Source organism: Pomacea canaliculata, linkage group LG2, assembly GCF_003073045.1.
Source record: "Pomacea canaliculata isolate SZHN2017 linkage group LG2, ASM307304v1, whole genome shotgun sequence".
Lineage (NCBI taxonomy): Eukaryota > Metazoa > Mollusca > Gastropoda > Architaenioglossa > Ampullariidae > Pomacea > Pomacea canaliculata.
In genome coordinates, this window is record NC_037591.1 from 26,385,452 (window position 1) to 26,413,145 (window position 27,694).

At 40.3% G+C, this 27,694-nt stretch overlaps 3 protein-coding genes across 10 annotated transcripts; 2 read left to right on the plus strand and 1 right to left on the minus strand.

Annotated features, from left to right (window-relative positions):
• Positions 1 to 1,367: 1,367 nt before the first annotated feature.
• LOC112558357 (ras-related protein Rab-8A-like) lies at positions 1,368 to 6,652 on the minus strand. Its single transcript, XM_025228808.1, has 6 exons — positions 6,458 to 6,652; positions 4,580 to 4,640; positions 4,081 to 4,141; positions 3,373 to 3,450; positions 2,183 to 2,269; positions 1,368 to 1,770 (listed from the first exon to the last, which is right to left on the minus strand). Exons 1-6 carry the CDS (start codon positions 6,573 to 6,575, stop codon positions 1,621 to 1,623), a joined length of 555 nt encoding a protein of 184 aa, XP_025084593.1. The 5' UTR covers positions 6,576 to 6,652; the 3' UTR covers positions 1,368 to 1,620.
• Positions 6,653 to 6,829: 177 nt separating this feature from the next.
• LOC112558358 lies at positions 6,830 to 24,379 on the plus strand. Of its 7 annotated transcripts, none has more exons than XM_025228809.1 (16): positions 6,830 to 7,011; positions 9,481 to 9,596; positions 10,100 to 10,223; positions 11,330 to 11,487; positions 12,133 to 12,833; positions 13,345 to 13,550; positions 13,896 to 14,367; positions 14,767 to 15,131; positions 15,344 to 15,630; positions 16,076 to 17,193; positions 20,539 to 20,640; positions 20,809 to 20,941; positions 21,513 to 21,676; positions 22,295 to 23,050; positions 23,471 to 23,676; positions 24,235 to 24,379. In XM_025228809.1, the coding sequence occupies exons 11-16, from the start codon at positions 20,620 to 20,622 to the stop codon at positions 24,344 to 24,346; spliced, it is 1,392 nt and encodes a 463-aa protein (XP_025084594.1). In that variant the 5' UTR covers positions 6,830 to 7,011; positions 9,481 to 9,596; positions 10,100 to 10,223; positions 11,330 to 11,487; positions 12,133 to 12,833; positions 13,345 to 13,550; positions 13,896 to 14,367; positions 14,767 to 15,131; positions 15,344 to 15,630; positions 16,076 to 17,193; positions 20,539 to 20,619; the 3' UTR covers positions 24,347 to 24,379. The 7 variants fall into 7 exon arrangements, with proteins under 7 accessions (XP_025084594.1, XP_025084596.1, XP_025084597.1 ...); XM_025228811.1 differs by having other exon boundaries at positions 16,076 to 17,190; positions 20,536 to 20,640; XM_025228812.1 differs by having other exon boundaries at positions 16,076 to 17,190; positions 20,540 to 20,640.
• On the plus strand, positions 24,344 to 27,009 carry LOC112558360. Of its 2 annotated transcripts, none has more exons than XM_025228816.1 (4): positions 24,344 to 24,707; positions 24,951 to 25,291; positions 25,809 to 26,277; positions 26,888 to 27,009. In XM_025228816.1, exons 1-4 carry the CDS (start codon positions 24,379 to 24,381, stop codon positions 26,931 to 26,933), a joined length of 1,185 nt encoding a protein of 394 aa, XP_025084601.1. In that variant the 5' UTR covers positions 24,344 to 24,378; the 3' UTR covers positions 26,934 to 27,009. The 2 variants fall into 2 exon arrangements, with proteins under 2 accessions (XP_025084601.1, XP_025084602.1); XM_025228817.1 differs by having other exon boundaries at positions 25,812 to 26,277.
• The last annotated feature ends 685 nt before the right edge of the window (positions 27,010 to 27,694 follow it).

A 27,694-nucleotide genomic window follows, 5' to 3' on the forward strand; every position in this document is an offset into this window, starting at 1 on the left:
AAGATAAACACTGCTAGCGCCGACTTTGTTTAGTAGTGGTTGATAGTAGCAACTGCGGCGTAGCATCTTTTTTCGAAGGGACGCAACTCCGTCACTACTTTTCTTAACAAGTAAGGATAAAGAAGGAGTGCACCCTCTCTACATCTAAGCTCTCTGGTATCACTGAGTGACTTTTGAGTGCATCAAAACTATTTCTACCGCATGGGAGGCTGTAACGGAGAAATGTATGAATGGGATGTGAAAAAAGTGTGCTAAAAAAATGTGAATACTTTTCCTGGATTTGACAGTGAAGAACTTGGTTGGATTCGAGAAAAAAATATTAAACATGGCAAAAGACCTTTCCTTGGAACGTGATTAGGAAGTTGTCGAGTAGTTGAGTTGATAGAATTGGGACAGAAGAAATAGTGGAGGAAAAAGAAAGGAGAGAAGTAAAGAAAGATGAATAGGATGAGCCACAAGATTTTCCTTCGTAAAGGTGTATCAGAAGGTTTATCTCTTCTGAATAAACTCCTTGAAGCAATGGACTCAAACATTGAGCGCGTTGCAAGAATTGAACGGATGGCACACAACACGTTTCGTCCATATCGTTAGATTTGTGAAGGGAAAAAAAAAGAAACAAACAATTCAGACAAAGCTCACATTGTTCATGAAAAAAAGCAATTCCTGCCACCCCGAGCGCTTCCCCAGCTGATGACGACGTAGACGATCTACAGCCAAGTACCAGTGATGCCAACAGTCAGTAATGTTTTTTGCTATTTTGTATATTAATATATTTTAAACTAAAATGTTTTTTTTTTTTTTTACTCTGTGTTTTATATTTTTTATGTTTCGAACATAATAAACTAATTGTACTGTAGTATTGTTTGATTGAACCACACAAACGTAAAAAAAAAATTAAAAACGGTATGATGTGTAGAGATATATACTTCAAGTGGTATGGCAACCCAGACAAACATAAAAATAAGAAACAGTACGAAGTGTAGAAATATGTTACAAATTGTATAAAAAATTTAAGAAACCGTTACTATAAAAATACAAGAATTTTTACAGAGAAATACAATTACAAAATTAACTAAAAAATATTTTTATACTAACTTGTAGAAAAGTAAATATAATAGTACACTACTAAAAAAAGTGGTTGTAATGCTAATGAACATAGAATGGTGATAAAATAGGACAACTCTTAAAGTAAAAATAATGAGCCAAGAAAATAAAATAATGAGCAGAAAAATGTTTCTCTAATACCATAGATGATTACAATATTATTTACCCAGCATAATATAATTATGATAATTTAACCTGGCCGACTGACAACCCACTTTGTCATAACTAAACGCGGTCGCAAATCGACGACTACCTGTATCTGATTTTTCATTTCAGAACTATTTTTTATGGAATTAATTTGTCTTCCTTGTAAATTTTGCCAATGCATTGGATGAGTGTATGCTGAAGTTTTTTGTGTTGCCTGAGAACAAAATAAAAGCAGCAGCTTATATGACATTGAGAAAATGGTAAATATGCATTTATCTAGAACTAAAACAGAGACAGGGCATTTGAAAGAAATGAGCAGCCTTTTTAAATTTTTTTACTTCCATTAACCCTGTTTTTGTCTTCTGTATTCTACATTAAGCAACAATATGAAGTCTCAGAAGGCTTCAGTTTTGGAACATTTGCTTCAATGTCTCGTGCAAGTGTGAAAAAGGCCTCCTTCACATTGATCGAGTCTTTAGCACTGGTCTCCATGAAAGCAGCGCAGTACTCTTTGGCAAGCTGCCCACAGGAGAACGAAATTTTTTTATATTTCAATTTACAGTTAATTTGCTCATTCCATTTACTTTTGCAGTTATGCAATTATGTTAACTTTCTAGAGACACAACAATGCAGATTTAAATATGAAACACAAATACTTTATATCTAAAAAGAGGCACTAATATTATTCCCACAATAATTGAATACTTTACTACACCAATGAGACATACATGTATTGTTTCATGAGAAGCTATCAAGCTTCGTCTGTTTCATTTACCTACAAAACAAGCTCACTGTTATGTATGTTAAAAAAAAAACTATAAATTTTTAAGTGCACACCATGAAGACATTAAAAGCAATATTACAAAGTACATAGAAAGGTAGCAAAATATTTCACAAAACTGATAGCTTTTAGAAATCGAAAGAAAGGTACCTGTTCACCCTGTTCATTTGAGACTGTCCGTCGGTGCTCCAGATCACACATGTTTCCTACAATAATTTTCTTCACATCTTCATTATGCTGTACAAAGAGACAAACATAAATATGGGATGCACATGCTAAAATTTAAATAAACATTTGTTGGCTCCTTAAAGCAAATTCATACCTTCAGGAACAAAGGTTATAAAAGATAGAAGGCTAATTAAACAGCTCTATAAGTGCTGTACTCAACAAGATGGTGTTTCCATTAGAAGAAACAACAAATTGGACCATTACTTTCTCTAACAAAAGGTTTAAACTCCTGAAATACCAAACAAACTGAAGTACAGATTATTTCAAAATATCTGCACAAATGTGACTAATCAAAGATAAATATTAAAATCTCTGCCTATTATTTTTATTTAAATCAGGTTGCTGTAAACCAGATTTATGCTCAAAAAAAAAAAAAAAAGTCTTTTTGTCAGCAGTTAACTTACTTATCCCATATAAGCTATCAAAACCTTATCTGAAACTGACACCACAAAGCTTGGAACATGACAATCTTTTTTCACACCTGTGCTAAAATCTTGTCTGGTTCTAAGTTTGAATCTGTCTAAGAAACGGGACAAAAAACTATTTGATTGTTTTTAAAAATTTCACAACCTTATTAATAATTAAAGACGGTTTATAAAGTGAATCTCCCACTTAAAAAGCAGGTTATGCACTGTTTAGGACACACATGTTTATATAATGATAGTCGGGAGCACACCATTATCACTCACTCGGCACATATGTCTAATGACCATGTACCAAGCATCACAAAAAAGACACCAAAAAGTGGCCACAGAATCACAAATGTTGTCTTTAGGAAAGATTGAATATTGTACGATCTTTGACACTGTGTGTCTGCAGGTCAGCTCAGTCTGTACACAGTTTACTGTATAAAGTCTCAAGAGCACAAAGGAAGTCAGTAATTAAAAAGCTTGGAAGATGATTGGTCTTTACCTTCTGCAAGCCATATCTTTTCTTTTTTAACTTTTAAAAGTAAAAACTGTGCTAGTTAAAGATCATGTCATATTCTTCTTAATAAAAGCCCAGACACTTTAAATTTCTAAGACAGTGGTGAATAATTCTGCAGAATGATGCTTCTAAAACTCTCCGTTATATGTCTTCCTCATAGAAATATTTTCTGTCTAGTTGCTTACCTCATTGATGTCTCTAATCCAATTTCGGATATTGTCAAAGGACTTCTCATTGGTGATGTCATAAACTAGCATAACTCCCTGAAAAGAATATAGTCATATGCTTTTACTTCTGTTAGCTTCCAAAATTATATATTTATGCAAAACCTTTTCTTCTCCATCCAAAGGAGGAGCACCATATAATGAACAGAATGTTGATTATCATAACCCTTAAAAATTTACTCATCTCATGATTAAAGATAAAGAATAACTCCAGCTGGCTTAATCCAACCAACAGAATAGCAAACAAATATGAGACCTCAGCCTGTTACCAGACTGATTTATACTATGCACACTTCATTGGCCCACTAATGAAATAAATGGGTTCAAGATTAACCTTTATTGAATGCTCTGTAAATACTAATTCTGACGGGTTTGAAATGCTGGTGACTAGTAATTATTGTGCTAGATTTTGGAGCCAAAAGTTGCCAGTTGGCTTGCAACCAGAAACCTTTCTTTTTCCTTCCGTGCCCAACCACTCAGAGATAGCAAGAAGTATTGGAGGTAGACAGTTCTACCTTCTAGATGCCATTTCCTAGACACATCAACCCAGTTACAGTTCACTGCCACAAGGCTTTAGAAACACTTTACTTTTAATATTTTTTAATAATAACACATATATCACTTCCATTTCTGTACTTTAAGCCAGAACTTTAGGTATGCACGGCTTACCGTAGCAATTCTGTAGTATGATTTGTTCAAGGTTTGAAACCTTTCGTTACCAGGCAAGTCCCTGTGTACAATAAAGAAATCCTCCTTTTAAAATGTTGAGATAGTGAAGAACATTACTGAGCATCTCTGTTACAAAATAATGCATTCCAAACATGATATTAATGTGACAGAGGTGCAAGTACAAAAGGGAACAGAGTTGGTCATATGTGCTTCCTCTTAATACAAGTTAGTTACCATTTAAGAGCAATGTAGCATGACAAGACTAGTGCTGCTGTAGTCACAGAAGTAGTAACAGTATAATGATCTCATTTGAAAAAAAATTCAAACCGTTACAATCACATTAAAACACTGCTTTTTGTGAGACAACTTACGTAATAGTTTGCTTAATACAAACTACAGTATGAATCACAGTCATGGGCAGTTAAATAAGTTTACAGAGTAACAAAAACTTTTCGTAAAAAACAAATTATACAAATTGTCTTATGGTGCAGTAACTCACCATAACTGCAGTTTAATCTCCTTGCCATCTAGCTCAGTGGTATAAATTTCGAAGGAAAGACCTTTGCAGAAGAGACAATATTAAAAAAAAAAGGAAAGATAATATTTTCAACAATGTGTCATTCTCCCCCCTGTCTATAAAAAGAGGTTGTTGATCTATGATTTGTTTAACCAGTTAAGCCTTTCTGGATGAAGAATAAGCAAAAAGATTCAATTTCTATTACCATGTTACATGTTAGTGTAATTTGTAACTGATGTTTGAACATACCTGTATTATTTACTAAATACAAATAAGATTATCCACAAAATGTACACTGGTAGCTTCTTAGCACAAGCATCACTAGCATTTATCTGGAACCTCTACACATCTTTGCCAGTAATATGGAATATCTATACTGTTTTTATATACAGAAACAACTGATTTATATATCATTGCTACTGATACAAATCTCTACATTTATCTTTGATACATTTGTGCACATTCCTTCTGTCACTGTCCTTGGAACTTTCAGTACGATATGTCATTAATACTCTATATAATACAACAAATAGGATAGCAGGTTCCAGGTAAATTGAAGATTAAAATATACATGTATTTTACCAGCTCACTATACCCTTAAACAATGTTTATTCATACTCTCACCAGCAATGCATGCTTGCATATAACAAAGTACTTATAACATTACCTGTGACGGATTCTTCTCTTATGTGTTCTGCATATTCTGCCTCTTTGTGAGACAGTTACTCAGGATTGTTTCTGGATTACATGTTTCGATCATCCTGACGTACCAGACTAGACGATGCTTTCATCAGTGCACGTTTTTATCCCAGAGAATTACTTGCAGTTACCATGAACTATTATCCCCGAAGCTTACGATTTGTGATTGCTCGTCACCTTTTTACAATGTGCTTTGTACTTTGAACATTCACAGCCTTCCCTTCCTCCAATTCCATTTTCGCCACCTACCTAAAATTGAATCTGTCCAATCTGCACTGAAAATGCACCTCTTCCGTAAAGCATTACTCCTAACAAAATCCACACAATGCTAGTCCCTCTCCCCCCCCCCCCCACCGCTTATTCCAATTTTCCTACTCCTATTCCTCTACAGAATCACGATGTTCTTATTACTTGGTTCCTCTTTGCTTTGTCTATATTTGTCTTTTATTCATCGTCAGTCCTGTTGTTTATTCCTTAGTCCCTCGTGTGCTGTGCATGTCTCATTCTTGATTTACGAATGTGAGTATGCGCTATACAAATCTTTTACAAAGTGTAACTCATCCTACTCATCAAATGACCAGATGATAATACACTAACAAAGAAGCATCTCATTCTCTCTCACACACACACGGGTTCTCAAGAGTACATAATGGCCTAAGCCAGGGGTGGGCAATTAATTTTGCCAAGGGGCCGCATGAAAAATTGGGATGGTTTTAGAGGGCCGGACTAATATAGTTAATTCAGTTGTACCCAATACTGTATATATAGTATATATACTGGCGGGCGGGCCAGCAGGCGGGCCGATCAGAGACAGGAGGCGGACAGGATGTCTGGCCTAAGCAATGCTTAAAATTATGAAGAACGTTTAACAGGAACGTTACCATAGCAGGAAGTGTTTCCGCTGGTCGTACTCACTCAACTTCTGCAGCTCATTTTTTTTTTCTCTTAATACGTAAGACAAAAAATTAAATACAGTACACAACAGATAAAAAGAGGTCAAGACTACTTTAAATAACACAAACGTTTGCTGACTGCAAATCGCGTCTGGTCGCTAAATCGCCACATCACTCGTTTCACTCTTTCTCTGAATCTCTCCCACTGACAACTTGTTGCTGTGGTCTGTACTTCCAGTATCGCGCTGTATTCAAGAACGGCACTTACAACCAAAAGTCCCAAAGCTGAATGAATCTCTTGTAAATCTCGACAACAAGGATGTTTTCCCCACCGCCATGTCACCAATCACCATAAGTTTGAATTTCTTCTCGGCCATTTTGGACATAACACTTACGCAGTGCAAAGCCCCTCGCAGAAGGATTAATTAGTAACAATGACAGCCCGCCATATCCGAGGCTCCTCTTAGGCTTACACCTCCCTCTCACTCTGCCCCCTTTTACGCGTAAAAATAAAAGATAAAAATTAAAAAATCGAAGAAATTAATCGTAAAAAAAATATATATATATATATAAAAGATCGGGAAACCCCGATAAAGTAGGTTCTAAAAGAGGGCGAAGATTTTTAAATATCTTCGCGCCTTTTTCTCATCTACGTGCCAGGACTGCGCTTCATGTAGGGAAGAAGACAAAGACCACAGAAGGAACGATTCAGGCATCAATAATATTTATTTATTTGTGCAGGGATGTCGTGAAACCTGCAAGATGGCAATTAACGTGTACAACAACAGCACATCGACAGACGACGGACGATAACTAGGTCAGGTCAGTGGTTCGGTCAGAGAGCTTAGATATAGATATCTAAGCTCTCTGGTTTGGTCAATCCTCTAATGTACAGAGGTTATTGTTTTCACGTCAGTTTAAATGAATTTAATATATACATATTTACTATAATTATATGTATAGTGGATGAAGCGAGCACGCGTACGTGATCTCTGATCACCTCGTGTTTGGGACTTTGTGTCTTTTGACTGCTGTCAGTCTTGTCTACACGAGCAACCACCTCGCAGACGACAGGCACACTCGTGCAGGTGCATCTCTTGTCACAAGCAGCATGGGGCACACAGCTAGACAGGCAGCTAGAGACTACTGTGGTACTATCTTGATTATATGACTATGTGTGACCACCTTGAAAATTTCCAGGAAGGATATTGTATAAAAATAATTTTCCACCTGTAAGCCCATATTGTCTTTTGTTTGTTTGTAATTAATTTTTTCTTAAGATATTTAATTGTTCTCCAGTATAATCCTTACTTTTTTAAGCATTTATGACACTCAGTGTACACTGCACGTTCTTTAGTATATTATTGCATCACATATTTTAATACTGTTTTCTAAAATCCCAGTTAACAGCAAAATCACAGTAAACAGAAAAGATAAACAGCAATAAATGATGGCATATATGAAATATATATATTGTAATAGAAATCTCTCCATTTGTATTCATTCACAGCACTGTAAGAGCTATAATGCATGTAGCATTGAAAATCAGCAGTATATCAACAAAAAGTATAAATATGCATGGCGCTTAAATCCACAGTACAGAAAAAGGTAAATTTTTAAAACTGGAGCAAAGTGTACTAGAGATAACAAAACAAACAATATTTAAAGGAGCTATGAGGGAATTTTTTTAATGCTGATCCTGCTACCATGGAAAGCAGGCCTGTAAATGGGTTTCGCGTGCTGGTAAAGAACTGGAAGCACTGAATTCATGTAAATAATAAATATAAATAAAAAGAATACAAACTTGAAATTATATATATGGCATATTTATCAGAATATAGAGTACAAAAAAGAATACATATTCTAAACATCACAAACAGTCTAGCTCCATAAACATTTGAAGATGAAAAGAACCTTTTACAAAAACTATTTTTTAAGACTTGCTATGACCAATATAACATAACTAAGGAAGCTATTTGAGATATAATGTTGACAAAATCTTGCTCATACATTCACCAAAACCTGTCCCATGCACAGTGATATATAAATTCTCACTTGCAAAAGCTACAATATGCAATCTTTAACATTCAGTCTATCCTAAACATGATCAACATGAACTAAGCACTTGCAGAACTCTAAATGCTGTTCTACGGATACTTTGGATACTAAGTAATAACATCAGCTATTATGTCTGACATGTTAGCTATACCTTATTTCATGATTATATATTTGTCTCAGCATTCATATCTCTAAGGAATCTTCACACATAAGGCCTATAAAAGTGTATTCAGCATATTCAGTATAACAACTGTGACCAAATGTGAAAATTTTAAATATATAAAATTTAGTTAAGAGGATAATTAAATTTGTCACTGAGCTAATCTCACATTCTTCTTTGACCCCTAATATTATGACATTCCTCAGAAAAATATTCACAAAAATGTATTCTCTTCTCCACAAGCACTCCTTGCAAGCTCTTCTAAAGAGTATGCATACTGACACAAGAAACAAATAAAATATGAGAAAGGGTATATATTATGAATATAATGATATCTGAATCAGTATGTGGGTAAACAGATATTTGCTTGGAATAATGCAGTGAAGCAATTTTATCAGAAGCCATCTTAATTTTATGTATAAGTCTTTAAGTTAGTCTTCATGTTGCTGGCCAGTTAAGATCCCATTAATATTTTTCCATTTGCTGTAGGGGCACCTTCCACACTATTAAAATACAGATTTAATTCCCTGGTGTATGTAGTGCTAGCTTTTGGGTTCAAATATGTATTATTGACCTGAAATAACTATTTTTAAGTTTACATCTAAAATTTGATGAAAGAGCCAAAAAAAAAAAAAACTGTATTCTGTTTAGGTGGAAATATTTTTTTAAAGATGTCTGCCCCAATGTGAAGTTAACTTGTTTTCTTATATTTTATTTAATTAACCCAGATCCATTTGACTGAAATTTATTAAATATGACTTGGCATTAGAAATCAATGGTTTGTAACATTCTCACACAAAGTACAAACATAACAACGACTGTGGCTGTCATCAGAGAAGGGCTAGTTTCAAAGTTTCAAATCGTTTGTTTTTTTTCTAGTGCCATTTTCACTTCTTGCTGTGTAGTCACTTGGCGTGGGTTTTAGATATGAGATTGTAGAACATGGCCTATGTAAAGAAAGCGAGCAAGACTCAGAAACTTTGGGTCTCCCATGAGCTATTTAAATATATCTAAATGCAGATATTTGATCCTATATGTCATATTCCTATATTGATGTTCCTTATCGACCTTAGCAAGAAGACGCCGCGCTGCAACTACTTTGTGGTGGTAGGCGACAGGTGTTGTCACGTGTTATCCTCATCCTCTTTCGAACGACAGTTCAGCAATGCCGTCTTCCGCACTGAACAAGGTAATGACATCCAACAAATGCATAAACAGCAGGTTTGTGATAAATGTAAAATTCTAATCAGTACTAATAGCCTCCGTTGTACTAATTAAGCAGCTGTTGACCAACTGCTTCTGTTCTCACCCTTTCGCACACCGCTATTTAAATATCAAACGTTATCTACACGTCTGCATGTGAGTGTGATAGTATATGTAGTTACATTTGAATGAGAGACAAATACAGTTATAGAATGTTTCATGCCGACAACGGGAAGAAAAAAAATATTAATTGGGATTAAATTCCCATAAAATGTGAGCAGGATTAGAAGCAAGAGAAAGGGTAATGGCATCAAAATTTGTAGCAGCAGTAGCAGGATGGTGGGGGGCGGTACATACGAGATACAGTACAAGCCTACAGTACTGCTTTTGATATTTGTAGTCTGTATTAATTTGTAACGATTACTGTAATAGTTTCCATCGTTTAGAACTGGCATATACTTTAAGACTGTCCCGTCTTTCTCGTTCAAGATGAAGCTCAAGCGCAAGACCTGTCCAGGCAGTCAAAGTGAAAATGTCCGTGCGGAAGGAGGCCGTCTCAAAGTTTACCAGCATGCAATCACCGACGAAGCAGCAGCTCTTCTTACCTCTACAGGTAGTTTAAACTGCAGGTGCAAAATTAAGCCAGATATACACAATAAGGATAAACAATGCTTGTTTTGCTACCGTGTAGTTGCTTTTGTTTACCACGTTCGTTGCGTTGTGTGTGGAATGGAAGCGGCATAGGGTACTGTCACATCGCGCAGTATGTACTTCCTACAGACATTTTTATATTTTGATTTTTTAACACGAACTGTTGATCTAGAATATAGAGGTGTTATTGTCAACAGACCAGGAAGTGTTAAGACGACAAAGGAAGAAAAAACATCCTTAGGACGACATTGAAGAAAGAAAGAAAAGGCGAACCCGAGGCAGCTTCCAAACACAAAAAAGTGAATTGCGACCTCAGGAAGGAGATGAAAGCAGCTAAGAACTTTATTGGTGATCAGTGCCGGACCACAGATGAGAGAATTACAAAAAAGGTGACAAAACTCCTACTGAAGACCCTCACCAAGACAGGTCATCACAAGATGTCGATCATCGAAGACAGCGATGGTCATCTCGCGGAAAGCACTGCCGTACTAATAGACTAAATATCGTGACAACCAGTACAACTTCAGTCTGAGGATAGACGCTAACATCCTCCAAAACAGCTAGACTAAAACCAACTTTCTGCAGACTTACCAGTTTTCTGGAAAGAGGTCGGGAGAGTCACATCGCGTTGACAAGGTTCCAGAGCAGAGCTGCTCCTGCGGAGTGTAGAACATACATAGTTTCGTTTTTATCGTAAGCGTTAGCACTTGAACCTCGTAGTCCGCTGGTTAATTAATAGGCCTCTAAGCGGGACATCATATTGCTAGCTTTAACATGTCTCCTGATAGCAGATAGAACAAAAACACTCCATTCAAACAAAGACCAAAAGTTCGTAATTATTTTCATTTTTACATTGAACTAGTAGGTGGGATTAGAACTGGCATAGTCACAAGATCAGAGCAGCCAAAAAGAGGACGGTGGTTACAAGTACTATGATAGAGGTTATTGACGATGATTGTTGATGACTGATGAAGTTCTGACAGTGAGTGTTTCATAAATAGCCATCGGATACATTTGGCAGACACACCATCCAGATTTACATGTTTTGTCTTGTTATTTTTTCCGTAGAAAACAGCATCCAGACTATAACGAACCAGACAGGAGCCGATCTCCAGTTTGATGCTAGCCCGTCACCTGTACCAGGAATGAAAATACTTCTAGTCCGCGGAGATTCATCTGAGATCCAGGCAGCAATCAGTCTGGTCAGTCAAAAGACTGGTAATAAGGTAGGTACGGCCTTACACACAAAATATTCAAGATGAGGCACCAACACTAATTCGTCACTGTAAAAATAATAAATGGGAAAAGATGGTATGAAAAAGTGCAAGGTGCAACAACACTACACTAGGTTTTTTTCCCACATGTTTCTATTTAAATGACTTCTCTCTAAAACAAAAAGCAACGTTTTCTTTAAATGCAACTGTCTCGAAACACCTTTTACGGATAACTCATTATCCTCCCCTAACTTTCGGGAACAGATATATGAGTAGTATAGTATTGGCGTCCGAACCAGTCATAATGGAGAATGTGACTAAACCGGAAGCTTTGTAGTCTCATGCCTCGTTTTAGCAGTTAATCTGAAATGTGAATAAACCGGAAGCTTTGTAGTCTCATGCTCGTAGTATTTAAACTGGTTAAATAATCGCCCTCTGAACCATCCCAGTTTCTCATCCGGTCTAGATACAAATTCGTGGGATAAGATTATTGCCCACCCCTGCTCTAGTAGTTAACAGACACCAATTTATAGTGTATCTTACACACAAAATGGTATCAGCTCAGAATTTTTTATTTCCTAAGTCAGGGATAATTTCAAGAGCAAGTTAATTTTTAAAGAAAAGCAAAAAACGAAATGAAAGATAAATTTGTTGCAGGAACACGATGCCACGTCAAGCCCAGGAATTCTGGGAAAGATGGGCTGACATCGCGTTTCCTGATCTGGAAAACCGCCATTACTTTGTGCCGCCTATTTTTGTAAACCGCGTGCCGATGGTCACATGTTTGACTTGTAGTCAGGAGGTTCGTGTCCTTCAGCCAGATACATGCCTGTCTGGCCAGTCTGCTGTAAGTCCGGGTCACTCTGCCCAGCCTATTCAGGATAGCGATGCCAGAGACGACGACGCCATGCAGCGGGTATTTGTCTGTCTACAGGCGTTGGCTGACCACAATGGTGACACTCAGGTAGCACTTACTCAGCTTATGTTTGGGAATTACCTGGGGCAGGAATCGTACGCTGCTGCAGCTGAACTGTTTCCCGACCCCGCTAGACCAGTCAGTTCCATACTCCATGAGAAAGGGGGACTTCGACGTACTCATCATTCACAAGCTCTATGGCCTCATCGTGTGTGAAGTGAAGGCGTTTAACATCACCCACATCAACCAGCAGGATGTGGATGGCCGCATTAGAGAGAAACTCCGACAGGTCATATCTCAGTTAAACAAGGCGCAGGCGGTGTTGTCACATGTCGTCTCGGACATCGCTCCCGGCCTGCGCATCACCAAGACAATGATTTTTCCTAACCTGGCTTCTTGTGAGGTTCAACGGTCTATCGCTGGCGACACCCTCCTGAAAGAGGTAATTGTAACAGACGTTGAGGTAATCCTTGTTAAGTATGTGGCCTACAACATTTGGTTCCGATTCATCCCAGGATCAAAGTATTAATATACACAGAGGTAAGGACACGAAAAAGTAGACAGTCGCAGTTATTTTGACAATAAGAAACTGTGTGCATCACTTTGCGCTGGCTCGTTATAGACAGGGAAAATGTTGAAGGGGACTGAAGGTATACTGTACTAAAAAAAAAATGCCCCTTAGGCCAAAGCTCAGGACTGTTAATCCTGCTCTTAGTCTTAGAGATTCGTCTAGAATGCTTTAGATAAATGTTTAGAAATACGCCTGCTAAAGGTCTTAACTAAATAAATCCCTTTCTGTATAGAAAAGTCATTCAAATGACTTAAAAGTTTACAAATTTTTCATATGTTTAGAATGAAAAATGTATAAATTGACACGTGCTGAAAATTATTATTAAATCTTTCAATGGATATTTGCTTTGAATTGCATGTAGCATGTATTCATTTTTTTTCAGGACCTTCGAAAGTGTCTGGACGCCACTTTGCCTGATGATGTCACTGGCCTGTGCCTCTTCTCTGATCAGATGTTTGACCTCAGGACCCCAGAAGAAGTCAGGAACGAAAGACTGGGGCAACTCACAGACTGGTGGCAACGACGTGTGACTAAACCTGGGCCTGACGGTCACATGACCAGCGAGCTGTACAAGACACTTTTTGCCAGGTAAATTCAAAAATCAGACATACTTCATCACTTCATCCAGGACATTTTTCGAGATTTTATTTTCTAGATTCATTGACAGCAACATTAAATTTAGAGAGGAATTTGTCTCGTAAAAGTACATTCTAGAGAAATTTTTACAACAATTTTTAAGCGAAAAAAACAGAGAGATTTATTTTCATAGTAGTAGTTGTTGTTGCTTCTGTTGTTAATAAAGCTAAAAGAATAAATGGAAACAACCATTAACTTGAAAAACTCGATCTGTCAAAAATATTAATTGTTACATTCATATAAATTTGTTATATATAAATACAGCATTGGTTGAGAGGACATGTTTACATGTTCTAGATTTCTGTGGTCCAGCGACAACAGTGCATGTAGCATGCACGTCTTCTCCACGCATGTGTATCAAGACCCTGAGTGAGGCCGTGTGGTTCACAGGGGATTGCTATGCTCAGATAACATTGTTCCCGGAACAAGTTGAGTTGCTCAACTTGGCGCCTCCTAGGGTTTTCCTTACCGGACCGCCTGGCACAGGTAAAACCGTGGTGCTGCAACTGATGGCTATGGAGTGGCAAGTAAATGGCAACGATGTCCATGTTTTGAGTACTTGGCCTCGAAGTCGCTCAGCGTGCAACATGCTGTACCACCTTCTGCAGCAAACGCGAGGAAACAGCGAGGTGCCACTCGGCCGGGTTCTCTACAAACAGTATGATTTTATTAACGGGAAGGATACAGAACGGGCGGTGATGGAGATGACAAAGGAGGCTGGAGATGGACCCTTGTATGTCATCGCTGATGAAGTAGGGTATGACGACAAGTAAGTTTTACAGTGAGCGGTCGACATGCGTTTATATATCTGTATCGGAAGTTTATATTACTTATAAACGTGTATGTGGGAAATATTAGTGCATTTATACACGTGCATAGGAAGTTTGTAGTACATGTATATATGTGTATCAGAACTTTGTAGTATATTTTTACATTTACACATGTATATCAAAAGTCTGTAGCACAATATTTTGCAGTTTATAAAGCTGAGATAAAAACAAGTATTGGTTGAAGTTCTATTCAACATGAAGAAAAGTATTTATTTTTTTAGCTGCACCTAAAAGATAATCTTCAGTTACATCTAGATGTTATGTGTAATTTTATAAATATTTGAGGGATGTCGGTACAAATGTTACGCTGGCCTCTGGAACATTAACATGTCTAACAGGAATGAATTGGAGCACTTCAAACATTTCTGTGACAAACTGCTTAGACAAGTGCCTGATCTCCATCTCTGGGTGGCAAGTTTTTATCACGGACGTGTACCTCCTGCCTGGCAAGAAAAATCTTTAACTAGACCTCTCCGCTCTCCACCAGCTGTGGTGAGAGAAGTGGCTAAGGACAGGAGAATCGGATCCAACTGCGACGTTTTGCCTTACAGTCAGCGGGCTGTACCCGACCATACCCAAGGCCCCTCCGTCAGGTGGATACGTCACCAAGGTCATGGCCACACAGAGAGTGCCGATCGTGACTGCGAGCTGTGCGGCCAGAAGGTGGTCAGCTTCCTGAAAAGTCTCCGTTTGGGTGCTCAGGGTGAGTAAATTCGCGAGTCCAATGCAATGCCCTTCACCGCATATGAAATAAGAAAAATTATAATTTTTCAGGATTAATAAATATTAAGCAATAGGAACCAAAGTGAAAAGTGTGGATTGCACTGATCTTCTAAACTGTCATCTAACCCTGAATGACTGTGTGCTTGCCGCGTCTCTGACCAATGGCTTAATGCATTGACTTTAATGTTGCAGCTTCCAATAGCAACGACACAGCCCCACCCTCCCTGCAATATAAGGATGTACTGGTGTTGTTCTGGGGTGCCTTTAATGACAAGGCAACGGTAGTGATGAAGATAATAGACGCTGGAATTCCAGTGAAGGTGATGAAGACTGAGAGTGATGAAATTGATGTGGCCACTGCCAGTCAGAACGTCGTGTGGGTTGCTGATGGAGCTCGTGTTCGCGGCCTGGAGAGAAAGGTGGTCGTGTGCCTGGGACAAGACCGATTTCATGCCATGTCACGGTGTACAGCACAGCTTGTAATTGTCTCCCACTAGCTGCATCAACATGATTTCTTCTCGGTCCCACATCTGGCAGTACTCAGTCGTTGTAGCCTCTCACTCTTTCTCTTTCACACACATAAAACACATAGATATGCATACACAAATTTTGTACTCCAGTTTCTTGTCTGCTTTTATAACCTTTTCCTTTGCAAAGAAATAAAATATTTCGTATCAAACAACCAAACATTTGACGCGTTTATTGTTAGTCGCCGAAGGCACTAGCAGGGCTATCATCGCTCAGATATTTTTTTCCGCGAACTTTTTCAGTTGTGATGTTATTGTCAACTTTCCATCTTCTGCTTTATCTGAGTCAAGCTTAAGGAGTAATTGATGTGCATGGATTCAATATAGCAAAATGATACTTCTTTATTCTTGCATTGCTGCACTCTTCATGTTCCTTTCCTAACTTGTTGCGTTTCAGAGCTCATTTCGAGCAACGAAAGAAGGGAGATACTTGGGGTTGAAGGAGTCCGGACGTCAAGAGGAAGTCATGTGTGGCGTAGGTTGTACTTCACGCCAAAGGTAGCGAGTACATATGGTACATGTAGTATATACAGAAAAAATACTATAATACAGTACATACAGCATAAACCACATTCCGCAGTCCACACAGCAAACAAGCAGGAAGACAAATCTGTAGCTCCAAGCACATCCAGCAGACGTTCCAAATTATTCTAAGACCCCGTGCAGCCATAATTTTGATGAAGTGACGCCCGTGCTATCTCCATAATCGTCCTGCGACACGAGCTCAGTAAGAGTTTTCCGGCTTCTCGTTAATGTGTTATATTACTGACAATAAATTCTTTGACTTTCTGCACGGATTGACTTAAGTGTGTCTTTAACAATAACTGACAAATGTATCAGCGGCAGTTGTCTTGTGGATTCGTGTAGTTGTGTATGTGACTTTAGTGACATAATCCAGCCTTCAGGTCTGTTTACGCTTAGAATTAAGGCCTATTCCCTTCAGGAATACAAGAAGACAGATATTTGCAAAACCCAGGCGCAAACGGGATAGTCTTCTGCAAGCGCGTGCTAAAATTGTCAACATGAAAGTGTCACTAGATAAATATAAGTACTTGCTTTGTCGCGTTGCGTTCTGCTGCTAAGTCGTTTCTCTGCGATTTGTCTACTTCCGAGCTCTTGAATTGGGCGCATTCATTGCGGCGTATGTGTAGACAAACAGACTTGAAATCTAACGTAACGGGCTGACAACTCGGCGCCACGTTCCGGGTATTGGGAGGGGGGGGGTGCCAGTGACGCTCTCTCTCTACACCCCCATACCCGCTCTCTCTTTTTGCTTGCTATTTTCCTCAACCTTTTCTCTCTAATCTCCTCTGTGTGTGTGTGTGTGAGATACTGCCACTCTACCCACCCGAAAGTTTGCTGTTATCTCCAATCAAACCTGCCACCCGGTATACCTTCACTCCCGCACACTTGCACAGTGTTGCCACTTGCAAACCAGGTGTCATCTGTACAGCAGTGTGTACCCGACAGAGCTGGAGGGCGTGCAGTGATCCTCAAATCGCACTTCGCAAGGTAGGATAATTTGTGTTTAGCTTGTTACTGATCCTTTCCCACAATGGGCGTTAATTGTCCCCCTCCCCCATTGTGACATCATAAAGGGTGGGACGTTTGGTTGTCCTCTGTCCAAAAGTTAAACAGACAGGTGCTTGTTGTTACGAAATTGAGTATTTTTAGTTTGACGGGGCCTTGGCGGAAGTGGCGATGTCAAGGTCAGGGCGCACTGCGTCTTAATTTTTTATATATATTTTTTTAATATTTTTTTTTATTTTGTATTTTTAGCATTTTAGAAGGGATCTATAAAAAGCTGGGTAGACCTAGTGGTCGTTATTCTATTTTTCTGAGTTTTTTAGTACTGTAAGTTTTAATAGTACTCTTGTGTGAGTTGGAAGTAGAGAATGTAGAGTAGCCTGTGTGGCAGTCCGCTGATTACGTGGTTATAACGTTGAGTTGTTGAACATTGAAATAATACTGAGAAATATTACAGTGTGAGCCGCTGTATACGTGTTCTATCTTCTGTTCAACGGATGACTGAAGTGACTTTGTACAGGAAAGTGTGACACCGCAGATTTTCAGATCTTTAAACGAGCCAAGTTACCGCTACAGTCGTAACACTTGTGTCATAAACTGCTTGTACAACGACAATTTTACCACAGGCAGGTGTACACGCCCTTGTTTCATCTCTTTCTGACAGCCGAGGCTGATAACACCTCCAAACTGGCAAGAAGGGAGGAAAAGGAATCGCTTGTATGTCAACCGTTAGATTATTTACTTTATTTGTATTAAGTGTTCGTAGGTAACCCGTAATGATGACTGGTTTGACGTACAGGTAGTCCTCGGGTTACGACGGTCTCGAGTTACGTCGTTTCGCGGTTACGACACTCATGATAGAAATCAGCACCAGGTCATAAAGTTGGCAAGGAGTGACTGACTTTGCTTTTTGGGGGCAATGCTGCTGGCGACTACAAACTAAAGCCCATGCTGGTGTATCAGGCTGAGAATCCAAGGCACTCAATGCATTTCAAATGGTCAACTACCAATCATCTGGAAGTCTTATAGGAAGGCATGGGTGACACTTGCAGTGTTGATACTTTCACCAACCATTTTGTGCCAGACGTGAAGCTTATTGTACCTCCAAGGTACCTCCCTTTTAAGGTGTCGCTAATTCTGGACAATGTCCCTGGACACCCTGCCCATCTGGATGACTTTAACCCTAATGTCAAGGTGGTTTACCTTCCACCTAATACCACTGCCCTAATACAGCCTATGGACCAGGAGTCATGCTACATTCAAGGCCTACTACCTCCGAAGGGTCATTGGTAATGCTTTAGCAGCAACTGAAAAGAATAAGGACTTGACTCTAAAGGACTTTTGGAAACATACATCCTTGATGCTGTGAATAACATTGCTGATTCCTTGGATGAGGTTAAGCAGACCAGTATGAATGGTGTGTGGAAAAACTATCCTCAGTTTGTGAATGATGTCACAGAGGTCCAAGAGACAGTGACTAGCGTCATAAAGAACGTGTTGATATGAGTAAGACAATGAATCTGGAGGTGGAGGAGGATGATGTCACAGAGCTACTGGCATCTCATGGAGAGGAGTTATCTGCTGAGGACCTTATTCAACTGGAGAAGCAGATGATAGGAAGAGGAAGACATACCAACCCCAGAACCTAAGAGATTTACAAGGCAAGGCTTGGCAGCAGGTTTTGCCCTGATACAGGAAGGGTTGTCAAGGTTTGAGGCTGAGGATCACAACATGGAAAGGTACACTAGGGTTGGCAGAGGAGTCATGGATTCCCTTAGGTGTTACAAGGAGATCTTGGAGGAGAAGAAGATGTTCGCCTTCAAAACTAAACTGCAGCAGTACTTCAAGAAGGTAGAGAGGCCTGCAACAGATCCTGTACCTGTATCCTCTACCTCAGCTACCTCTTGACTCAGCTGCCCCAGTATCTCCAGCGCCTTCTGCAGCTTCCTCCCAATAAGCAAGCCTGTTCTCCTTTTGGAATTGTTATCTTTGTTTATTACAGTACTGTACACTGTTTATTACTGTTACAGCTCTTACAGTACAGTATTTCATTATTAAACGTACTGTACTACAATATTTTACTGTACTTATGTTTATTGATAATTATGTAGGGTACTGTGTTAGGATAGGTGTTTGGATAGGCTAAGTGTTTGCAGTATGAATGGATGATCCGACTTACGTCGAAATTCGGTTTACGACGCCGCGTAAGAACGGATCCCCGTCGTAAGTCGAGGACTACCTGTAATGACCTATACTTACTGTACATAGTGTCAGTCTACTCCACCGCTAAACTCTTTAGGTATTCTTAATTTTTTTTATTTAGATTTTGCTTCCACAATGGTCTCTACCACTGGATGTTTATGGTGGTTCAATTCTGATAGTTGTTGTTATTTGTTTTCTTGTAACAGATAGTCATATTTTTTCATTGAACTGCTCCTTGAAATAATCAACTGTTCCTCTGGACTGAACATGCATCATAAATTAACGATTATAATGGCATCCTTACTGTTTGTCACGGACCAGTCCGTGCCTCCGTGATCTGATTATTTTAATGCCTTCGCGACTTTTGGACTGCAAGTGTAGATAGAATGTATGGGAGAATGGATGAGAATGTCAGAGGGGAAAGGGTTAACTGTGATACGAAATATTTGGTGGACCCTGTTCAGCAGTAGATTTTTGGCGAAAATAGGGTAGAAAATTTACTCAGACCCAGCAAAGTGAAGGAAAAAGACGTGAAAAGTCACGACTAGTAAATGTTCCTAGTTGAGATTACATAGTAGAGCAGGGTAGTGTCCGTCTACCCCGTGACGTCACCGTGGAGTACTCCGATGTGACCCCGGAAACCGTCTCACCGACACACTGGCCAGTGTTGTGTACGACCTTCTAGTGTCGTCAGTCGCTGAATTATGCAGAGTGACCAAAGAGTTTCTTTCTTCCTCCCCTCACCTCGGGGAAGGATCAACCGATTCACTGGGATTATAAGTGTCGTTTGTGTTATCTGGATTCTAGTGGCTGGAGATGCGGAGGGCGACAACCCTAAGATAGTAGGACGCCGAATGGTGAGAATCGTTATGGACGACTGATATTTTGAAGAGTCAGAACTGCGTGTTGATATATGCCGGTATATATATTTATGTATGTGTGTGTGTGTGTGTTGTACGCCGTAAAGTCAGCCACAACGAAGTGAACATGATGTAGGCAGCCACAGGCAATCATTCTGTTGTGTGTTGATAGAACGCGCACTTGTCTGTCGTGATTGTGTGTGTTGCACCACCCGTGCCTTGACACTGTTTTACAGAAAATAAAGTTCTGATTTGTATTTTTAAAAAGGGTGACTGATTTCATGACTTGACAAGAGCATACTCAGCCGATGCCTTCAGCGAGAGAAACCCGGAGGTCCAGCAGCTGTCCATCATGTCCGGCCATCCACGACACGTCTTTCATAGGTCAGGGGTCACGTGGGCCAGTCATTAAATGTAAGCGGCCTCGATGACTGCTACGCGATAATTAACGATTAGAAAATTGCTGTTCACCCGAGTGATGACGACTGACTGTTGTACCCTGTTACCAAATCCCTGCTGTGTTTCTTGTCCAACCCTACAGGCCAGGGGCCGAGGCACGTCACATGGACCAAGTCCTGGACCGTCACCGCAGGGACATCAAAGGGGAGGCAGCAGTCGGGAGGTTTTTCTACAAGCACTGTCGGGGGCACAAGCTGACCTTCTCACCGGTCCAGGTAGGCGCTGCCTGTTGCTCTTCATCCTGAGTGTTTAAACAAAGTCTTATAGATAATTGGCATCAAGACTGGCGTAGAATTGGTACGGAAGCTTCAGTTGTAGATAGTTTTTCACTTCATCGAACATTTAAATCTTGTTCTTTATGTACATATCTGAACGATGTTCAACACATAGGGGTTCGTAATGTTCTGGTACATTTTCGACTCAGTGTTTCACATTTCACATCGACTGCGTTTTGTTATCAACCTAAGGGACAATGCTAATGACCAGGTGTTATAGAGTCAAAATACAGATGTTATTATGTCCAACATACAGTGAAGTGAGAAAGAAATATATAGCCAAACATTTTACCAATGTCCATCTGCTTTTCATTGATCCGTGCTCAAAAATGCTAACAAGTATGTAGTTAACAAGTATATAGTTATAAAATTACATCTATGAAGCATTCGGAGTGCGAAATTTTGTTTGTGTATCTATGATGTATATTCTGTAGCATTTTTTCATATTGTATCGGGTACTGTTTTAAAAAAGGGCTAAAAGCCTCTTCAATAAATCAATTCAATTCAACAGAAAATCGAAGGAAACTGAACGAGATCGAGAGGAAGTCCGGTGCTGATGTACACTTTGACCCCAGTCCCTCACCTGTTCCCGGCACGAAGATTGTCGTCCTTCGCGGCTCTCGTTCCCAGATCGAGGTGGCAGCCAGACTTATTTGCCAGAAAACAGGCGCACAGGTTGGTCTGCTTAAACCACGAGCGGCTAAAACACATGTGTATAAATGTAAAACACGACAACCGTATTCTGAATTTATAGTTTTTGTATTCACTCCTTTCTGGAGGGGAACAGGATAGTTATGATGAGGAAATTTACTAAAATTGTGTTGTTATTCGTCAAAAGCTTTACAATATTACGCTCTGATTATCATTCTTGTATGTTTGATTTTGTAAAGGGCATTAAGCGGGTAAAGCGTTCAATAAATAATAATTATTACTATTATTATTATTAGCTCTTTGAGTCTGCCTTTTATGGTCGAATTAAGCTCTCTGTTGTTGTTGTTGTTGTTGTTGTTGTTGTTGTTGTTGTTGTTGTTGTTGTTGTTGTTGTTGAATACAAGAGTAAATTACATAAGAAAAAGAAACCCAATGAAAATGGGAAGAATAGCTTAAGAAAAAAACGAAACTAACGCATATGACAAGAACACATTACCAGAGAACCGAGCAACAATTTGCTTATAATTTTGTTTGTGTGGAAGATAAAAAGGAATTCTTTTATCATACAGAGGCCAGGTGGTTGTTCTATGGAAGAATGTAATCAAGAAACATCAAAGATAATCCAAGAAATTCTTGTTGCAGGGAAGTATCCTCTCGCAGACTCAAAGTTTCTGGGAAAACTGGGTTGAAGCTTCGTTCCCTGAACTCGACTCTCGCACCTACTTCCTTCCTCCCGTCTATATGAACCGCGTTCCGATGATATGCGAGATGATCGCCGGACACCAGGTTCTCATCCTGACGAACCCTGGGGAAGACCGTGTGGCTTGTCAGCCTCGCCCTCTCACTGCCGTTACTGTGGCATCAGGCACCCAGGGTGCAACAGCGCAGCCTCCGCCCGTCCCGGACTGCTACGTCAGAGGGGACGCGGCGGTGGAGCGGGTGCTGCACTGCCTGAAGAAAATGTCAGAAAAGACCGGCGAAGTCATGGTGTGTCTGAGCGAGCTGCAGTTCTGGGACTACATCGGCGACCCCAACTACTCCGCCGCAGCTGCACAGCTGCCCGTCGCCTCCACACTCCCCTCTACTTATCCCAAGGCTTGGAGAAAGGGAGACTTTGATGTGCTCCTCATTCACCGGCTCTACGGCTTCATTGTCTTCGAGATCAAGGCCACTGGAGACAGGGTCACTGACCCTGCAGCATCACCGCAGGACTTCGCCACGCAGATCAGGAAGAAGCTGAAGCAGGCCGCGTCGCAGCTGGAAAAAGCGGCGGCCATGTTGTCGCACCTGGTGTCGGACCTCCCCAGTTGCCCGCGCATCACCAGGACCATCGCCGTCCCCAACCTCACTGCTCGCCAGGTGCAACAGGTCATCGCTGGCGACCAGCAAGTAGCACAGGTGATGATAGAAAGCTTCCCGTGTCCTTTGTTGAGATGGCGGTGAACGTACTTTGAGTCTTTGTCCGGATATTCAAGACTACATCATTCGTGTATCTTCTCGAATAAAACATGTTTATTACTGTTTGTTTTTCTGTCCATCCATACTCCCTTCTTGAATCATCGTGCTCTCTTTTTCTCACTCTTTCTCTCTCTCATATCCCATGTGTTCAGTCGTGGCACTTGTCATAGGGGCTAAACCCAGATCCCTGGACCTCCTCAACAGACATTGATTTTGGACTCAGAATTCTCATTTATCAGCAAAGCATATGTCTGCTCGCTTTCCTTTTATCCTTAAGGAATCTTCAAGTTTTATTCTTAGCAGCCCTTTTCATATCAGACAAATCGTTATCATTTATCATTTTTATTGCTTCTTTTCCAGGATCTGTGTCGATGTCTAGGAATAACGGATCCTGCAGACATCAGTGACCTCTGTCTCTGCTCGGATCAGTTGTCCGATCCTCAGACTCACTGGGATGTCAATGAGGGAGTGATGAGGGAGCTCTGCCAGTGGTGGCTGCGACGTGTGGCTCGATATGGCACAGACTGTCACATGACCAGTGACTTATATAAAATATTGGTGGCGAGGTGAGCACGAGGATTGCTTCACGCACGAGCACAACACGCGACGTCACAGCAAATTTAATTGAGTATAATTTAGTTCTAGGACCTGGGTGTGATGTTAAGAAGTAGCAATAGAAGAAAAAGAGGAAAAATATAAGTAAACAGATTTAACCCATCGATGGCAAGTATTAACTGTTAACGGATCATTTTTTCTAAAGACTTTTAGGGTTTTAAAGGCTTTAAATGTAGTAAAATAAATCGTATAGTGCGCCTTCATTAAATTTTATTTACAAAAGTACAAAGTACATAGTTCACTGCTTTAACGCGACGAGAAAACTGCCAATGAGTTGACATTCTCACCAACCCATTACCAACCATTGCTTATGACAGCCTGCATTATGTCATCGTTAAGTGACTACAGAGACAGACAAAACCAAATTCAAATTTACAGTTTAAAACATTCCCAACGCCTTCGCTATGATTTTAATTTAGGGGGCTATTTCCTTCACAGTTTTTCGAACTAATGGGTTTCTTTTCGTATGATTTTCTAAAATATTTACTGTTTGGTATTGTTTGCTGTAGATTTTGTGGCCCAGCAACGACAATGACTGTACCTGCATATCCGAACCGCGCCTGTGTATCAAGACCCTGGGTGAAGCCGTTTCTTGGACAGGGGCGTTGTATACTCAGATAACACTGGTCCCGGAGCAGGCTTACTACCTGAGAATGGCATACCCCAGACTATTCATCGCCGGAATGCCTGGCACCGGCAAAACTGTGCTCCTGCTGCTGGTTGCCACAGAATGGCTGCTACGTGGCGAGGACGTCTACGTTCTGAGTTCCTGTACCCAGAGTCGGGCGACTTGCACCATGCTGCATCACTTGCTGCTGCAGCAGATACAGACTGCCCGATGTGCAGGAACTGAGTGTGGCCAGGTCTACTATGTACACTACTTCTTCTGTGACGAAGTGGACAAGGCTTTGGATGACTTCTTGCAGAAAGCTAGAGGAGGATCACTGCACATCGTTATAGATGAACCAGGGCGGGTTGATTTGTAAGTTGGATATGTCACGTGATATGTATATGGCGAATGTAAGAAGCACTGTTCTGAATTCTTACCCACTCTAGGAACACTTTTTTCCAACAAGTAATGTATCAGAAGTACAGAACTTCTCGAAAGCATATGCATTCAATCTCGGTAGATGACTGCTCTCTCCATTTATGAAACAACAATAGGTGTTTCAATTGAAACAAAGTAGATCTCCATATTCCACAACATTCTTGCTATTTGTGTCAGGTCACACCACTTGAAGAGCTTCTGCGAAAGGCTCCTGGCGCAAGTTCCTTCGCTTCATCTTTGGGCGACAAGAGTTTACTTTGGAAATATACCCCAAGGCTGGCTGACAGGACCGTTAAATGTTCCGCTTCGCTTCCCTCCAGTGGTGATGAGAGAAGTCGCCAAAGCCAAGAACAGACAACTTATCCAGAAATTTGATCCGGGTAAAGTGCGCAGTTTCACAGATGGCCCATCAGTCGAAATCATGTGTCACCAGGGTCAAGACCATTCATACAGGTTTGAGGATTGTATCGCTTGCGGATGGAACCTGGGGCTGTATCTGCGTAAACTTGGCGTAACAGGTACGTCTACATACACAGAATGAAGTCAGACTCCATGACAACAGTTCCTCAGTATCGGAATAAAGTTAGTCCGCTCAGAGATAAAGCTTTTCGTGCCTACATTCGAAGCTTTCACCTCCGACTTCAAAACCTCCTCATTTAAACTGTTTCAAAGTCCAGCGAACTCTTGCGCGCCTTCCTCTTCTTTCACACACTTCGTCCATGTCTGACACGGTGTAATTCGTTTGTAATATTTATGAACTCTGAGGACTTTAACATGTGGCCATTATACGTATTCTCCTTTTAGGAACTGACCAACTGTAAAGTGACTTATTCATAGTGGACTGTCTAAAAAGAAGTATCACAGATGTCAAGCAATAGGCTGGCAATACCATGGAGGACCCAGTTCCTCTGTGGTGCGCCTGGACAGCCGCTTCACCTGTCCACTTCTCCACCCCTCCCTGTTACATATGCATCTACGCACCTGAGTGCATTCTAACAGCTATTGCATGCCAGTTTTGCTTTCTGTTTCTGTCAGCAGAGACTCCCACTCTAGCAGCTACCAGTGACAGTACCTCGCCACCCAGCTTGCAGTACAAGGACGTATTCATTCTGCACCTCGCCAGTATTGGCGAAGACTCGGGTATGCTGAAGGGGCTGAGAGAAGTGGGTATTCCAGTGCGGCTGCTGAAGGAGACCACCGACATCGAGGACTTTGCCACGGCTCGCTCCGACGTGGTGTGGATGGTGGTGGGTGACAACGTCATTGGTCTGGAGCGGAAGGTCGTCGTGGTTCTGGAGCCGCTGGCGAGGGCTAGGGATCAAGACATCCGACTGCACTACATGTCCCGTTCTACTTCACAGCTTGTCTTCATGCTCCGGCAACCGTTCCACTCGCCAGTCGCCTTTCATGATCTGCCTTCAGTGAGGAACCACTTGGGTGGCGCTCTGGCTGTTCGCAGAGGCGGTTCGGAGATGGCGAGAGCGATGGTGCGCAAACAGGAGAGGTAAGCAGAAGGATGAAGGGTTGCTTACGTTGGATTATAAGCTAGATTATATTTAAGTGTCTCTCGTGTTGCAATGTTCGAGAATGATCCTCTTATACAAAAAGGGTGATGAGCACTTTTTTGGTCCTGACTTTCCATGCGCTGCAAGTCCTTAAATCGTTTCCCAGCTCTATATTTAAAAAAAAGGAATTAAAATGCATCCGTTGCCTTGATTTGTGTAATTACCTCTCCATCTTTCTTTCTTTCTCTAAACTTTGCATACTATACACGCACACGTACGCGCGCACATTTATTTTGCGTATAATTTAGTTCTAGGACCTGATGTTGACGTTTAGAAGCAGCAATAGAAGAATAAGAGGAAAGATATAAGTAAACAGATTTCCCCCATCGATGGCAAGTGATAACACACTTTTTATTATTATTCCTATATGCACCCATTCACACGTATACGCATGCACGTTCACAAATACACTTTTTAAAACGCAAACTTGTTTTAAGAAATAAGTAACTCATCAGAAACTGACTTATTATTCGTAGGTTTTAACAGGATCTGCATTTCATTTTGGTGAGCACAGGAACTAAATGAGTGTTATTTTTGCTATATCTACAGCATATCTGCAAGAGAAATCCATTGTTGTCTGCTCCATTCCGATTAGACCAGCACTCTACCAAAGTGTCTCCTCAATATAAATAAAAGTTGTCTTTGTAAAAATCACTGTGTTCTCTTTGAATAAAATCAGTTCTCAAAACTCAAGAACGCAGGGCCGTTTCTTTTTTCCTGCAAGGTTTGACTTTCTCAAGGTTTGATTCCGAAATGATACTATTATATGTGTAGCATCTTTTACCAGCATACCGTTTGTTACACGCAGGGCTACTCATTTTTTATTTTGTTGTTATCTTATTATGAAGCAAGCCTTTTTGGTGCCTGTCTCCAGCAATGCTTTGTTCTCAAAGTAGCGTTAATTTTTCTGATTCTTTATTTTATTGTGTTCTGTTCAGAGCTTCACCTTTGTTTTCTCTTAATAGCACATCTTTGTGTAACATCAATAGCTGTCATGGTATTATGTTTGAAAATATTTTGCATACTCTCTGTAATACTATATTGCCTCTTTGTTCTTTTCCTATCACTCTTCATGTTGAAAAGGCAAAGCTAATTCGCCTGTTTTTTTTTTCATATTTAAAACTATATTTTCCTAATGACACAAATCAGATGGGTAGGGTGTACATGAGAAAAGCAATTTTTTAAAGTTTGGGATATGATATCATTTTTCAATCGCTGGCTGATTGCATAAGCATGTATTGAACGGAATGTAATAGGCTTTTCTTGAAGTTTTTGTTACAGTAAACAGACGACCAAACTATATTGTGTGATAACAGTTGCATTTTCTTTCGTCAGAACGTCGTTTCTGGTCACTGA

Excerpts from the sequence above, each read along its gene's own strand:
- LOC112558360 (XM_025228816.1), top strand. The coding sequence starts at position 24,379 with ATGGCATACCCCAGACTATTCATCGCCGGAATGCCTGGCACCGGCAAA. Across the intron at positions 25,292-25,808 it reads GCGTAAACTTGGCGTAACAG|CAGAGACTCCCACTCTAGCA; the intron begins GTACGTCTACAT and ends TGTTTCTGTCAG. Across the intron at positions 26,278-26,887 it reads ATGGTGCGCAAACAGGAGAG|CATATCTGCAAGAGAAATCC; the intron begins GTAAGCAGAAGG and ends CTATATCTACAG.
- LOC112558358 (XM_025228809.1), top strand. The coding sequence starts at position 20,620 with ATGTCCGGCCATCCACGACAC. Across the intron at positions 20,942-21,512 it reads TGACCTTCTCACCGGTCCAG|AAAATCGAAGGAAACTGAAC; the intron begins GTAGGCGCTGCC and ends TCAATTCAACAG. Across the intron at positions 23,677-24,234 it reads TATAAAATATTGGTGGCGAG|ATTTTGTGGCCCAGCAACGA; the intron begins GTGAGCACGAGG and ends TGTTTGCTGTAG.
- LOC112558357 (XM_025228808.1), bottom strand. The coding sequence starts at position 6,575 with ATGTCCAAAATGGCCGAGAAGAAATTCAAACTTATGGTGATTGGTGAC. Across the intron at positions 3,451-4,080 it reads CATACTACAGAATTGCTACG|GGAGTTATGCTAGTTTATGA; the intron begins GTAAGCCGTGCA and ends TATTCTTTTCAG. Across the intron at positions 2,270-3,372 it reads GGATTAGAGACATCAATGAG|CATAATGAAGATGTGAAGAA; the intron begins GTAAGCAACTAG and ends CTCTTTGTACAG.